This window comes from Elgaria multicarinata, chromosome 2 (assembly GCF_023053635.1).
Source record: "Elgaria multicarinata webbii isolate HBS135686 ecotype San Diego chromosome 2, rElgMul1.1.pri, whole genome shotgun sequence".
Lineage (NCBI taxonomy): Eukaryota > Metazoa > Chordata > Lepidosauria > Squamata > Anguidae > Elgaria > Elgaria multicarinata.
This window is the reverse complement of record NC_086172.1, coordinates 49,093,359-49,108,914: the sequence shown is the minus strand read 5'-3', so window position 1 is coordinate 49,108,914 and position 15,556 is coordinate 49,093,359. Positions and strand designations below refer to the sequence as shown.

The following is a 15,556-nucleotide window of genomic DNA, read 5'->3' as shown; positions in this document are numbered from 1 at the left end:
GAGGTAGCATAGAGCCATCAGGACTTGGAGCCCTTGATAGCCTTATCCACCATAAATTTATCCAACCTCCTTCTTAAACCATCCAAATTAGTGGCCATCACTACATCTTGTGGAAGTGAATTCCATAGTTTAACTACATCCCGTGTGAAGAATCACTGCCTTTTATCTGTCATGTTCTCAAACTGCATTCCCCCCACCTCTGCAGATAACACAAGACATCTGCAGGGGGCATTAGTGCAAGTAATCTGTAACTACTACTATGATACACTTGATGGGGGTACAAGCACAAGCTATCTACTACTGCCAAAATACACTGGCATAATTTCTCTTTCTCCACCATACTGGATGTGTCATTCTAGGAAGAGTAAGTACACTGCCTTTTTGTGCATCTATCATAAATTAGGATTTTAGCCATCTCATTCATATGTAATGCTAAATCATAGTTTAGCACTGTCTGAGTGAGCAGCAGCAGTTGGGCTTGTGTGCTCACCACTCCCTTTTCCAGTGGGGCAGAGAAGGACAAACTATGGTTAGTTTAATTTAGTTTAACAAGCCAGAACCAACCCACAGTTTATGACCTTGCCTTGTTTCATCAAACTAAACAGAGTTTGTATATACCAACAAACTCCAGTAAGTTGAAAAGAGTAAGTGGATGCTCCTAATTTCCAGCTCATGGCATGCTGAAAAAGAGGGTAGGAGAGAGCATAGGAGTCCTAGGCTCCCTGTTCAGGTGGTGCTAAGGCTGACCGTTACATGTGAACCAGGCCAATGAGTTTGGCATAATTGGATTGAGAATAACTTGGATTTTGCTGCAATTAGGTTCCACTTGACAATGCGGCTTTAAACGTACCACTTAGGCTGCTAATATACGTCTGTTCTGTCATATCTATGATGCTTAGCAAATCTGCTCCTTGTCCCTGACATGCAACACGTGCTTCATTCCAAGAGAGAACAGAAAGAAGATTGAATTGGTAGCAAATCTGAGTGTCTGCATTTATCTTCCAATAAATGTCACAGCCAGTCTCTGTGTGAAAAAAATGGTTAAAAGCAGCAAAATATTACAAAGCAATTAAGGAAGATAACACTCTAACATAACAATCTAGCTTAATTAACACCAAATGAAAAAAAATGGAAATGCTATATTATTACAAATTAACTTCCAGTGTTCTGCTGTCAAAACTATAACAGGAAGTAGAATGCACTCTGAAATTCAAAAGAAAAAGAAAAACCAACTTCACATAGGACTGAACTACTCATGTCTCGATAATATTAATGAGTAATACAAGTTTCACAAGAAAACAAAGTGATTTAAATCAGTGAATAAGTTCCAGCTAAACACTTACCCCCCTTTCTTCTCTATTTATCCTGTTATTAATCTGATGTCCACAGATCAGTAGACAAGTAGAGCAAATAGATGAAGATACATTTAAACAAGTTTTTTTTTAAATAAGTGAGTCTTTATGTGCTGTGGCAACAATGGTTTTAAAACCTGAAATTACAAAGTAACTGTGACAAAATGAAGAAGTTGACAAATTCCAAGCAGCCAGGAAGGCCACTGAAAAGAAATGGTGATTTTCCTAGGGCATCTATATCCGAGGTGCATTTCAAGGCTTTCCCAATCACCTGAAATTTCTTCAACCTTCTATCTTCTACATCTGGCCTGGAAAGAGGTAGGATTTCTGCTGTTTTACACATTATAAACATTATTTTAAAGGAGAAGAGGGAATTCACCTTCAAAAGTCTCATATTTATTTATTTGTTTGTTTATATCATCAATTTTTAAAATCCTAGCTTTCAGGGCATCTACCCTCATAGCATGATTATTAATAAATAACAACATACTATTAAACCAACAAAACAACAATAACAATTGAACAACATTACAGTATTATAGAAACGGAGGCCACCACAGAAAAGGCCCTGTCCCTGGTACTCGCCAACATTCATTGGCAGACCAAAGAGCCTCAGGTGCTGATCTCAAAGCTCAGACGGGTTCATATGGATATAGGCAGTCCTTAAGAGTTTGTTATGGTGCTAAATATTTGAAACTGTGAATAATATTTATTACAGTTGTGGACTGATGGAAACAATTTAGGAAATTTTGCCAGTGTTACTCCGCTGGTTTCACTTTCTCTCTCTCTAGTAGGCTACTTTCAAAGTGAGTGTACCATAATAAGATTACAGTCTTCTTATATGAATAACATTTGCATGTGATCCAGCCAAAGCTAAAGACTTGTACAAGCCATTTACTTCAGTGGAAGAAAGCTAAGTGCACACTTCCTTTCACGGAAATTAATAGGATTTGCAATGGTTGGACTGTGCTCTTTATTTCTACAGATTACAGAAAATCATATTATCATAATAAGACAGGTGTACATCTAATGTAATTTTACAAGTTCATTCAAAAATACAATATTATATATAAACTTTGATCCTTCTCCCAATTGGATCATGTTCTTCCCTTTTCAGTAATCCATGAAAATCTTGTTGTACAATTGCTCAGTATCAGCCAATGATAGTGTACGGAAAGGGTCATGCTGAAGACAGGATTTAAGACTTGGCTATCTTGAATAATAGCTTGACATTTGTTAGTTTTACTGATGAACACCACCACATACCAGAATTTGGGCAAAGTCCCCATTTTTCATCTCGTTCATACTGACTTGTTGTCGCACACCAAGGATAACCATCTTCTCTGGAATCTCTGATGCATTCATAGTGCCATTTCTTGTTGAATTTAAATGGAAAAACACAAGGCAAACCAAGGGAATTTCCCAACATGGTATATGTTTCTGAAGGAAATAAAACTGTGGATAAATCACTTAGAAAGAAAACAGTAAACAATATAAAACCCTCCAGTATACATTCCTCCCTCTCGGAATCTGATATCAGAAGTCCTAAGATTTGCAATAGCAAGCAATAAGCACATCTACATGGAAAGACATTCCTTTGAAATCAGTGGTACTTACATTAAAGTAAATGTGTTTAGGATTATGGTGCAATGTCAACAATGCAGGATTTTCAATATCCGGGCTCTTAGTTACTTTACCTAATTTTTGGTTTCAGTTCTTTTTTTATTATATTGTAGTGGAATACAGCTCTGTATTCAGTTACAATGGTTAACTTTCCCCTATTCAATCCCATCAAATATCATAACATTACAGGAACATTATTTTTTCAAACGTTTACTGATTTATCACCCATTCAGGGTGCGATCCTATCCAGATGCCCATCAGCTTCCAAACTCAGAGCCTGACTGACGTCCTATGCAGAGTGGGAAAAGCACTGAGGCAATCTTCACCTCTGTGATCCCCTTGCACTCCATTTTAACTAGGGGCTCATCTACACCAAGCAGGAAATTCTACTATGAAAGAGGCATATAAAAGGCAGGAGCCACACTACTGCTTTACAGCAGTATTGAAGTGCACTAACAATTGTTGGGGCCCATTGACACATCCCGTATACTGCTTTCATACCACTTTCATGGTGTTATATCCTACTTAGTGTAGATGTGTCAATGGCAATGTGTCTGACGTCGGATCCAAGAATCCAAAGTATCCTATGTTCCACACACATGCTGACTAGAGACCATGGGATTGCACTCACCTTCTTTTAAATGTTGCCATCATTCCAGTTCCAAGTTTTTCTAAACATCTATGCTATATCTATTCTTAATAGCAACATAACCAAATACCTGCAGAAACAATAGCAGCATTCAGGTGAAATGCTAATTTATCACTGCCACAATGTGCTTTGTTCATATGCTCCCCTTCCCCTCACGTCCTTCCACATGACCAGGAGGAGGAATACACGAACATTCAATTTTGCTTTAGCGGATTCCTTACTTGTGCAAACCAGGAATTGTGGTTTTAAATAAACTCGAGCTTGTTAAACAACCCAGTGAAACAATCTATAGTTTGTTGTTGGCTTGTTTAGCAATTGAGTAGAATTTATTTTCAACCACAATTCCTAGTTTGCAGTGCACTCATTGATAGGCCTGGAGCCTGCTAAAGTGAAACTGAATTCTGGCTTATTGCTCCTCCCAAGTAACATAAAAGGAGAGGAAAGGAGAGGGGAGAAGAAGGAGGAGCACGTTAGTCCAAGGCTCTGCATGGGTTCCTTTCTGCTCATGCATGTGGTGCTAAACCTCGGTTTAGTGTTGTGTGAATGTGGCCAATGTCTCCCAGGTCTGTTTGTGGTATATGTTGCCACAGTTTGCACTAGGTTCTCTAGAGCCTAGGCCCTGGATGCCTGTGCTGATGCGCATGGACAGAGAGAAGAGTCATACCTGTGAAGTGCAGAACATTTGTGGATTTGACTTTACATGTTAAAACTACGAAGATATTAAGATAATGGATAGGCTCTTGTATTTATAGCGATCCACCAGTTAGGAAAACAAAAACAATCCCCCCCCCAAAAAAAAGAGTCACTGTTTTTTATCCATGTTTGAAAAGGTCATCTTGCAAATATCATTACAAAATGGTTACTTTTTGGTTGGTATTTTTTTTATTAGTATTTTTTTTGCTGTCAGATAGCTATAAAAATAGGAAGCTATTTGAAAATTGGGATTGCTTAAAAAAGAAGCTAAAATTATTTCCTCACTGTAACACTTTATAATCTGTGATGGTCAAAATATGTGTCCTTGTCAAAATGAGCAGTCAGCTATAGTAGCAAAAGACATCTGTTTAAATTTTTGCCATACAATGCTGAATGAACAAACACAAACACACACACACACACACACACACACACAGAGGTAATATTAATGGAAGCATGGTCAGAAAACAAGTATTTATTTTACCTTCAAATGCATGTTCGCAAAGTTCTCCATCAGGTGACATGAACTGTTTCCATCCATAGTTGGAAGTTCTATTTGCCACAACAAATTTTCCACTTTCCACTGCTAATTTGTATTGTGATGCACCAATCAACCCTTTTCCATGGCACTTCCACCATAGTGAATGTTGAACTGAATCACATTCAGACATGATTAAAGGCTGTTCTTTGTTACTGATGTCCAGTCCGAGGCAAGCACTCCTGCCTATGTTGAAAAGTTGCTGCTTAGTACCCCATTTCCATAACATGTATTTGGAAAAGTGAGTGCAGTCTTCAAGGATGAGCTTGGATGTATCAGCTTTAATGCATGTGTCAAGGTAGTCACTTTGGATAATAAAGATCCCTTTCTCTAGAATAAAAAAAGTTCTATATTATTACTGGATTATTAAAAAGCATAGGGCTAAACTACATGCTACGTGAAATGGAGAGTGTTTAGCCGATCCTAATTTATTATTTTTATTTTAGCGTAAATGCACAGTGCCCTGATTCAGATCAGGACTAGATCAGGGGTGTGTGTTAAACCTTCCTACACAAGCCACCACCCATGCAGGGGGCTAAAGAAAGTAAAGGAATCTCCACTGGCACCTCTGCAGTTTTTTCTTTCTTTAGCTCCCATGAGGGGAGGCAAGTTTAAGGAAGAAAAAAACCTTGGTGGGAAGGTTTAACTCCCCTTCCCACACATGGTGGTCCCAATCCAGATTGCGCCCCTGCATGCTTATACTAAAGTAAAAAGGGAAAAAAAGAAAGTTGAGATCAGCTACATTTTATATAGCATGTAGTTTAGCAGCCCATACACATAGGACATATGATGTAGTATCTAATGCTGGTCCTGTGTAGAGGGGACCAATTGAAATGAATGAAACCTAAGTTAGTCATGATTAACTTAAGTCCCATTCATTTCAATGTGTCTACTCAACATAGGACTAATATCTGATACTACCCCAGGGCACAATCCTACCGAACTTGGAGGCTTCCAATCATCTAATGCAGGGCAGAATGAGTGACAGAGGCAATCTTTGCCTCCCACCAGAACTCTCCCCTTTCCAAGTTTTATCTTCCTACCTCAGAGGGCAGCCAGTGTGGTTCTTTCCGGCCCCAGTAGGGGGGGAGGGTCTGAGTGTTTGTCTGCCCCACCCCCTTGCAGGTACAAACAGCCCTTACTAAGATTACCAATGATCTTCTTATTGCCAAGTCTAAAGGCCTTTATTCCATTCTTATTCTCCTTGATCTAACTGCAGCCTTTGACACGGTTGATCACGATCTTCTTTTGGATTCCCTTCATGATCTCGGATTTTGTGGCTCCGTCTATAACTGGTTTGCCTCCTATCTAGCGGGTCGCTCTTTCAACGTGTTGGCTAATGGCAGCTCGTCTTCTTCTTTTCCCCTTTCAGTAGGGGTTCTGCAAGGCTCGGTGCTTGGCTCGTTGTTGTTTTCTTTATACATGTTGCCCTTGGGTAATCTTATTCAATCTCATGGCCTCCAATATCATCTGTATGCCGATGATACACAATTATATCTTTCATCTCCGGATCTTTCTCCTGATGTTCACGATCGTATCTCGGCATGTCTTTCAGATATCTCAGCTTGGTTGCTTCATCGTCGTTTGAAACTTAATATGGCAAAGACTGAATTGCTTGTTTTTCCTCCTAAACCTTCTCCTCATCTCTCATTCTCTCTTACTGTCAATGATGTTACACTTACTCCAGTCAAGGAAGCTCGTAGTCTTGGCTTTATATTTGATTCCTCGCTCTCCTTTATTCCTCATATTGAGGCAGTAGCTAAATCCTGTCATTTTTTCCTGTATAATATTGCCAGGATTCGATCATTTTTGTCTGTCTCTTCTGCCAAGACGCTTGTTCATGCACTGGTTATTTCTCGGTTGGACTACTGCAACCTTCTTCTCACTGGCCTTCCTTCTTCTCACATCAGTTCATTGGTTTCTGTTCATCACTCTGCTGTTAAGATCATCTTCTTGGCTCGCCGCTCTGACCATGTTACTCCACTTCTGAAATCTCTTCATTGGCTTCCAATTCACTTCAGAATCCAATATAAACTTCTCCTGTTCACCTACAAAGCTTTTCACTGTCTAGCTCCTTCCTATTTTTCCTCTCTCATCTCACACTATTGCCCCGCTCGTGCTCTTCGCTCCCCTAATGCCATGTTTCTCGCCTGCCCAAGGGTCTCTACTTCCCTTGCTTGGCTTCGTCCATTTTCTTCTGCTGCCCCTTACACCTGGAACGCTCTTCCAGAACATTTGAGAACTACAAGTTCAATCGCAGCTTTTAAAGCTCAGCTAAAAACTTTTCTTTTTCCTAAAGCTTTTAAAACTTGATTTTGTTCTGACTTTTATACTGTTAGTTTTACTCTACCCTGTGCCTGTTTGGTGCATTCTCTTCTCCTTCCTATTGTTTTATTATGATTTTATTAGAATGTAAGCCTATGCGGCAGGGTCTTGCTGTTTTACTATGTACAGCACCATGTACATTGATGGTGCTATATAAGTTGGAGCACTGTCTCCGAACTCAGAGGTGGGAATTATCAGTATCCTAAGGCCTCTCAAACAATGTCTAGTAGGGGTGTGCAAAATGGGTCTTCTCCACTTCAAAATTCAATCCAGAGCTTCGTAGAGGAGTTTCTCCACCTTGATTTCTGGAGCATGTCCCTCTCTCTGCCTCGTTGAATTACCTGTTGAAGAACTGTTCCATTTCTGGGTAACCGGTAATGGGAATTAACCGGTAATGGGAATTAACAGAAATGCTTACAGCCCCCTCTCAGTTTTAAAGATAAACACATGAAAATTGGCACCGTGACAGCTTTTAAGTTGGGCTTTAGGCATGCCAATTTTGGAACAGATCCTTCTATGCAGTGATATATAGGGAATTTTTTAAAGTCTGAACTCAAATGTCCTCTCTCAGGAATCTCTTGTGGGGCAGATGGAAACGAAGCAGCAGGAAAGCGCTCAGTGCAATAATAAATAAGTAAATATATTAATAAATGTTACAACAGCAGCACACAGCTTGCCCAATGTCAGGGAGGACAGGCGGCTTGCAGGACAAGGACAAGGAGGCACCCCTCCCTCACTGTTGGTTGGGCACATTGAAGCAAGTCGAGGCAAGGAAACAACAATAGCTTCCCCATAGGTTAGGCTACATGGCTTGGAGGAGGAGAATGAGGTGGAGCTCTCCCCCTGCACTGGAAGCCCAGCAAGCCAATAGGAGTAATAGTTTAACTGAAATAATCAAGAGCCTGCCTGACTCAGGTGTAGAAGCAAGCTTACTGGCTCAGGTGTAGATGCAAGCCCAGCAACACTTTCACACTATGGTTGACTTATGAGTCCAAGCAGAAACGCACAACCAACCAGCGCTGCTGCCTCTCCCCACAAAGCCAGAACCACCAGCAGCAGTGTTCCCCACGCCTCATGATGGAATGTTATCACAGTGTGCTTTATTGTGTACTGCTTGTGTGCACAGCACAACTCTAAAACACACAAACATACAAGTACAAGAAGACACTTGTAACTTTGAAGCCAAGTGCTGCTAGGAAAACTCAACTTAGAGGAAGGAGAACTTCAGCACATCAAACTGTTAAGGGGAAATAATAACACTGGAGGAAAAAGCTTGAACAGAACAGGCAACAATATTTCCAAAAAGATTTCAATTGAAACGGCTTCTTTTTTCCTGATTTTTAAGTTAAAGTACACACACCTTGAATGGACTTAAATGAATATTTGAAGGAACAAGTCAATGAAAGGTGGAACAGCTGAAATGAATGAAGCATTAAAGACAGCCAAATGGGGGGGGGAACATGTCCCCCCCTCTATCCTAAATAAATTCAATTTGCAACAAACACTAAACAAATAGTATCTTTGCTCTCTCCCCCCACTCTCTCTGACCGAAATGAATGCTGCCAGACTGAGAACCCCAATGAGCGTGGAAAAATGATTGGCATTCCCTCCCCCAAACACTGCGATTGGAGGAGAACACGGTCACAGACAGCACCGTGGCAATTTCTAATTGGTTAGCCACAGATGTCACTATCAATTATCAAAACTACCCTACCCCATCACTCCATGTTCCTTATTGGGAGGTTTTCAGTTAGACACACCACACACACAAAATGGTCGAATGATTTTGGAGATGTAAGAAGCTCTGATTGGGCACATCTCCACTCTGAAATTATTTGATGGGTTTAGAATCAGCCAATCTCAGCTCTGGAAGATCGAATGCTCCACGGATGTTCACGGTTACCAGATAATTCCTGGGCGGAGAGTACACCCCTAATGTCTAGGGGCCACAGAATTACTCCCTTAGTGTAAATAGAGGCTTGAACGTCTATTTGTTACCCCCCATCTAGTTTATTACCATGCCCAGGCACTGCCTCACATAGATTAAATGAAAAGGAGACATAGAGCTGGGAATTCTTTGCCGTCTGATGACAGCAAAATCCACATCTCCCGATGACCTCTACTAGTGGTTTCATGTAGATATTAAACAGCAAGGTAGATAAATGGAGCCCTAAGTAACCTCAAGCATAACTGCCAAGGGATTTAGCAATAATGTGTCTGTTTATGACATTTCTGTATTTGCCAATAGCTGAAGCTGTCTGGGCAGTTCATAAAACTTAAAATTCAAAAAATTAAAATCCAAAAACATGACAAAACGTAATATAAAACATTTAAAAGTGTAAAATTGCAATATAAAACCAAAGTAAAAGCCAGCAGCAGTGAAAAGAACTGAAAGTTCAATAACACGTTTAAAAACAGAACGATTAAAATGAATGGAAGAATGAAACAGTCTTCACCTGGCAATAAAAAGCCCACAATATAGATGCCAGTCAAGCCTCTTTGAGGAGAGCATTCCACAACTTGGGATACCATAACTGATAAGGCTGATAGTTGTGATTGTGGTGGGACAGATTTGCTAATTTTTCAAAAAATCACACAAAACACACAAATAAATTGATTGTCGTAGACTCTAGAGAATAGAGATAAACCTTACTACACAGAAGTAAGGTCATGAAGCACCTGGATCCTAAGCCTTTTGGGGTTTCGTAGCTCAATACCAGCATTTTTTTTTTTAAAAAAAGAAAGTGTTAAGGATGAGGAGGGAGGAACACAGGCATGTTAAGGTTTGCCTGTTTTAATGCTACAAAACAAATAACAATACACTTCTGGTAGAGCACTCAACCTCTGAAAGAATGAGATAAAATATATTTTAAAATTGGAAACATATTAGGGAATTACATCATTTGTCACCACTAGTGCCCATGACTCTTATACAACCACAGCACACATAGCACTCAAAGCTTCAATGGGGTGGTTGGCTGGGTTGTCCTTCCCAGTCTCCAAACATGGTGGCTTAATACAAGAAAAATGTTATTTCTCTGTAACAGGGGCAGTACCTAAGCCTTAGGTCCTGAGGCAAATATGTTAAGGTAATGGTGCATATACTGCATAATAAAATGATTGGATGGAAAGGTCCTCTGAGGCATACCTGACTGCAGTCCTGATGTTTACTCAGAAGTAAGTCCCATTGCACTCAATAGGGCTTACTTTCTGGTCAATGCTGCAATCTTATAGAAGCTTATTTTAGGAGTAATCATTTTTAGGAGACATGCATGGGTTTACACTGTAAACTACACTGTTAGTTGGGGCCTGCTGGGAGTTGTAGGACTTTTTTCTGTCTAAACATACATAGGATTGCGCTCCAAGTGTGTTTAGGATTACGGCCCAAGTCATATTTGGAGCGAACGCCAAGCTGGTGTGTGTAACATCCACCCCCGAACGGGCAGCTCTGCGGCTGCCTAATCTGATAATTGCAGGAATGGCATGAAATAAAAAGGAAACCAGAGCAGACAATGAAAGGGGAGGACAGAAGAGAGAGAGCAAGAAAGGAAGGAGCGACATTCCATTCAGCACAGTCTAAAGCAGCTGCGCCTTTCGGAAACCCAAACGGTTGCTCAGTCCAGCTGATGGACTTACTCGAAAAGTAGGGCACTTGGTCCCTCGTCAAAGCTGCGAGCTCCCCTTCCGCCAAGCTGGAGCAAACTAGCAGCACGGAGCAAGCGAGGAGTTGGAGGAACTTCATACGAAACATTTCCGCAGAGCTGCTGTCCAGAAAACCTTCCCGGAGAGTTGGCAGGAGAAGAAGAACGACACCCATCAGGGAGAGGATGGATGATCCGGGGGTGGGGTGGGGGAACAAAAGCGGCAGCTGTTTGTCTGGGACTGCTGGGGGGAGGAAGGGAAGGGAAGAGGCTTGAGAAGGCAGGCAAGCTTCTCCTGTTGCTGTCTGAGGACGGAGAGAGGCGTTTCCCGCCATCCCTCGCCTGAAAAGCGGGGTGGGAAGGGGGATTGAGCAATCCCACTCTGGTGCTGGGAGGGGGAGCGGATAAGGAGCCAGCGGGAGCTTGGAAAAGAAACGCGGGACAGGCCGCCCTTGCCCTCGCAGCCTGACGGGTGCCAGACAGAAGGTCAGGCGTCAGCGGCAAAACAGACACGACTTGAAATGTGTTTCCAGTAGCTATATCTTCTTTTCATATTGACGTAGCGCAGGCTCAACAGCCCTATCCAGATCTTCCCAGGTTAGGGTCTTGATCCGGATCAGGGCCCCTGCTTCTATTCTACAATAAAGGTAGTGGGGTAGGTGGGTGGACGTAGCTGCCAGACTCACATTTAAAGTAATGTTTGTTTTGGCTTTGAGCAGCACGTATATTTCTCACTATAATAAGCAACTGCAATAAATAGCGCGATCCTAACTAGGCATGTTTACTCAGAAATAAGCCAGTCCAGAGGTGCTTACTCATTTAGTAAAAGCGCAATCCTATGCAGATCAATGCAGGAGTAAACCCTATTGTGCCCAGTTACTTCCAGGCAAGTGTGCACTGAATTGCAGTCTTAAGAGCCAACATGCTAGGGAAGGCTGAAGCTGGGTTTACATTTTTTTATTTAGCGTATCAATCTTTATCTGCAGTCAACAGACCATTATTATAGCATGTAGGTACACACACATTAATAAAAACACATGTTCGTAAAAAGAAAGGATACAGAAATCTGTAAAAATGCTGCTCGGTAGATTTAAAGAAATGACCAAATAGCCATGTGTGTTCTAATGAGAATAGCCAGATTCAGAAATTTGGCTACTTGCTTATTAATAGGCTAATTAGTGCCCTGGAGTAAAATAGTCTCAGGAAAGCAATGGGGAAACACTGTATAATAGGACATACTAGGTCTTTCCTGGCCTCTTGATAATAACTAGTAGAAATAGTAAACTGTAGTAGAATAGAACATGCAAGATGGACTCCACCACAGCATTATTACAGGGGCAGCATCTATTATTCATTGGGATTTTCTTGATTCTGGCTTTGCAGGAATGGCCTGATAGACCCAAAGACTGAGGGGAACATAGTCCCTATGCAGCTCCTTGGAGCTCCTGGTAATCTATGTCCAGTAATCTATGTTTAACAGTTGATTTAGCACTTTCTATATCCATGGATAGCAAGTGGAGGGAGAAAGACCCACTGAGGTGACTTTTTGCACCACTGCTTTTGTCCAAGGAAATTCAAAGAAATCTGACAATACCTTGGAGGCCAAAGAGTTGGGAGTAAGCACAAGGCCGCAACAGAGCCCAAAGTGTATAGAATATATCCCTGCTAAGCATTTTAATGAGTTTAGCCCAGCCTCCAGATTAAGGACAGCTCCAGAAACACACCTGGGAACACCAAATATTAACCTGAGGAAAAGGCATTGAATTCCTTCAAGAAAGCTTTTACAGTGAGGGAACCGGATTGGAGCCCCAAAAAGAACCTGAGTCATAGTTTTGGCTTTAAGGACCCGAGTGGCTGCTGGCAGAAATTTCTGACCCTTAATGAAGAAGAACTGGGTTAGCACACACACATTTTGTTTGGCTTTGGCGTTGGCATATTTTTCATGCACTCTCCAATTTAGAGCTTCATGGAACCATATGCCCAGATATTTGTATGAATCAACTTGGTCAATTCTGTTTTTCCCCATAGACCAAGGGAATCTTGCCTTCCTCCTAGAAAAGACCAGTACTTTAGTTTTTGAGTAGTTAGTTGTTAAAAGATCATTTTTTACAGTATTCAGCAAAGCCACTCAGTAATCTCTTTAGGCCCAAACGAGTCTGAGAAATCATCAGCATAAAGGAGAATAGAGACTTTTGTTGGACAGATCTTAGGTGGGTGAGATGGTAACCACGCCAGCATAGAGGGGAGTTCTGCCAGATATAGTTTTAATCTAGTGTAAGCACACAGGATTGGGGCCCTGCACTCTTGGAAAGGAGGAATAAACTTTCCCCACCCCTGCATTGTTTGCTTCTCAAAATACATAGGTTTGTTTGTTTTTAACTAATTGGCATCAATGGCAGCTCCAGAACCTTTGTTAAATGGGGTTCTGCATGCTTACACTGGGTAAATAAAAAGAAAAGCCTCAGCCACACACCATTATGTGTAGTTTATTTATTTATTTAATTACATTTATATACCGCCCCACAGCCGAAGCTCTCTGGGCGGTATACAACATTTAAAAATAGTAAACATTAAAAGTATACAATTTAAAAACACACACACACACACACAAACAGTATAAAAACAACAGTATCCATTTAAAAACAACAATTGTGGGGTCCATTAAAAACAAACTTAACGTTGTTAAATGCTGTTAAAATGCTGTTAAAAATGCCTGGGAGAAGAGAAAAGTCTTGACCTGGCGCCGAAAAGATAACAATGTTGGCGCCAGGCGAGCCTCATCGGGGAGATCATTCCACAGTCGGGGGGGCCACCACTGAGTTTGACTCTTATGGGTTGGATACAAGCTTGCTCATAGAAATAAATGGGGCTTAAGTAGGGTGACCATATGAAAAGGAGGACAGGGCTCCTGTATCTTTGTATTGAAAAGGGAATTTCAGCAGGTGTCATTTGTATATATGGAGAACCTGGTGAAATTTCCTCTTCATCACAACAGTTAAAGCTGCAGGTGCCCTGCCCTCTTTTAAATCTGGTCACAGTATAGTTGCAGTATAGTTCCTGCAGCTTTAACTGTTGTGAGGAAATTTCACCAGGTTCTCCATATATACAAATGACACCTGCTGAAATTCCCTTTTTGATGCAACTGTTAAAGATACAGGAGCCCTGTCCTCCTTTTCATAGGGTCACCCTAAAGGCTTAAGTTAATTGCATACCTTCATCAAAGCTGACAGAAAGCAAGGGAAATTGATGTGCAGCAGGATTCTTTGCTACTTCAACAAGGAAGTAAGCCAAAGGGCAATTCAACCTTTGGGTAAATTTTTTACCCATCTCACTGGTATACTAAGAGAATGCTGGTTGCATGAATCTACAGAACAGAGTTTGGTATGGAGCAAAGGTGGCGGCATGACTGCTAACAATTCAAGACCATGTAATGAATGTAGGCTGAGCTGTGAACTGAGTTCATTGAGAGAAATCAGCATTTTACCACAGTTGGCCTGAAGGTGTTTCTGCCTCCCATGGTTTTGCCCTCCGTTGAGTGGATTATTTCCTTTCCATTGATTAAAGTGTTGTCTGAACGCGGCTAGGTTGGAAGCTGATGCAGCTCATGCTAAATTCTAACCATTGGTTCCACATGGAAGGGCAAAATTCATTTATTTATTTGACAAATGTTATAATCTGTCCCATCTCAAGGGGTTGGGTGGCTAATCATTTATTTCTTATACTTCCCCTCCCTCCCCCTGACTATCAAACCTCAGTTTGAATAAAAACATCTTGCACCACTTCTGGAAGTGATGGCTTGAGTTTTGGTGAGTGTCCAGGGGGATAGAATTCAAATAATAATAATAATCATATATAAATCTCTCTTCACATTTTTTTTTTTGCAAGGGTTTCTGTAAGATATTTTTAAATCACTTGTAGCAACATGTTACAACCACAGTTTTGTGCATGGTGCTGACTGCCATCTAACATGCATAACACCTAGAAGTGAATGCCTGCAGTGGCTATAAAGGAAGAGGTAGTTCCAAGAAGAGATCCAAATTCTGCACGGAATTGCTCAACCCATGTTCTTACTAGTAAGCCAATTTGGTTGTGATTTTAGAACACTTTTATATCATCTAATGGCAATCTTCTAGCATTTAAGTCCACCCTGTTTTTTATTAATTTCAGATAAGCAAGTGGAAACATGTTTCTGCAGTTCCAAATGTAGTCATATTATATATACATCAGCCACATGCTGTTTTAGATGGTGGGTGGTTGTCTCTCAAGATAGGGAACATATTCCATACTTCTACTATTATTATTTTTACCTCTTTTCTACATGAATTGTATTCTGTACCTTTTGAATAGATTAGGTGAACAGAGCATCATGCAAAAAGTGGATAATGCACTACTGATTTAGATAGAGACATATCTGATGTCATGTCTAAAAATGGCCAGCATTCTCTTCGCTATGTCATTGACCATAAGATGGGGGACAGACAACAGCAAGACATTATAGATATTCAAGGTATTAGAGGCAGTAGTTCCATTTATTTTTATTGGGGCTCCCAGAAAATGGTAGACAGTTGTTCAGCATCTTACTGAGACCTTTTCTGAATGTTTTTATTTATTATTCACTTTATAATCCATTGTTATTTATCATATATTATATTACTATAAGAATTGTGTGCATTGTGCTTTATGGACTACCAGAGGACAGATCATTGCCCCCCAAAGCTTCCAATCTAATATTTCA

General features: G+C 40.8%; 1 protein-coding gene across 1 annotated transcript in view; it reads right to left on the bottom strand.

Moving 5' to 3' along the window:
- Window positions 1–10,931, bottom strand: part of PLA2R1 (phospholipase A2 receptor 1) — a 73,082-nt gene extending 62,151 nt beyond the window's left edge. The window contains exons 1-4 of the mRNA XM_063116489.1: window positions 10,817–10,931; window positions 4,802–5,185; window positions 2,619–2,792; window positions 851–1,024 (exon numbers count right to left, since the gene is read on the bottom strand). Of these exons, the coding sequence (XP_062972559.1) occupies window positions 851–1,024; window positions 2,619–2,792; window positions 4,802–5,185; window positions 10,817–10,931 (847 nt within the window). The remainder of the gene's footprint in view (window positions 1–850; window positions 1,025–2,618; window positions 2,793–4,801; window positions 5,186–10,816) is intronic.
- Between the last annotated feature and the right edge of the window lie 4,625 nt (window positions 10,932–15,556).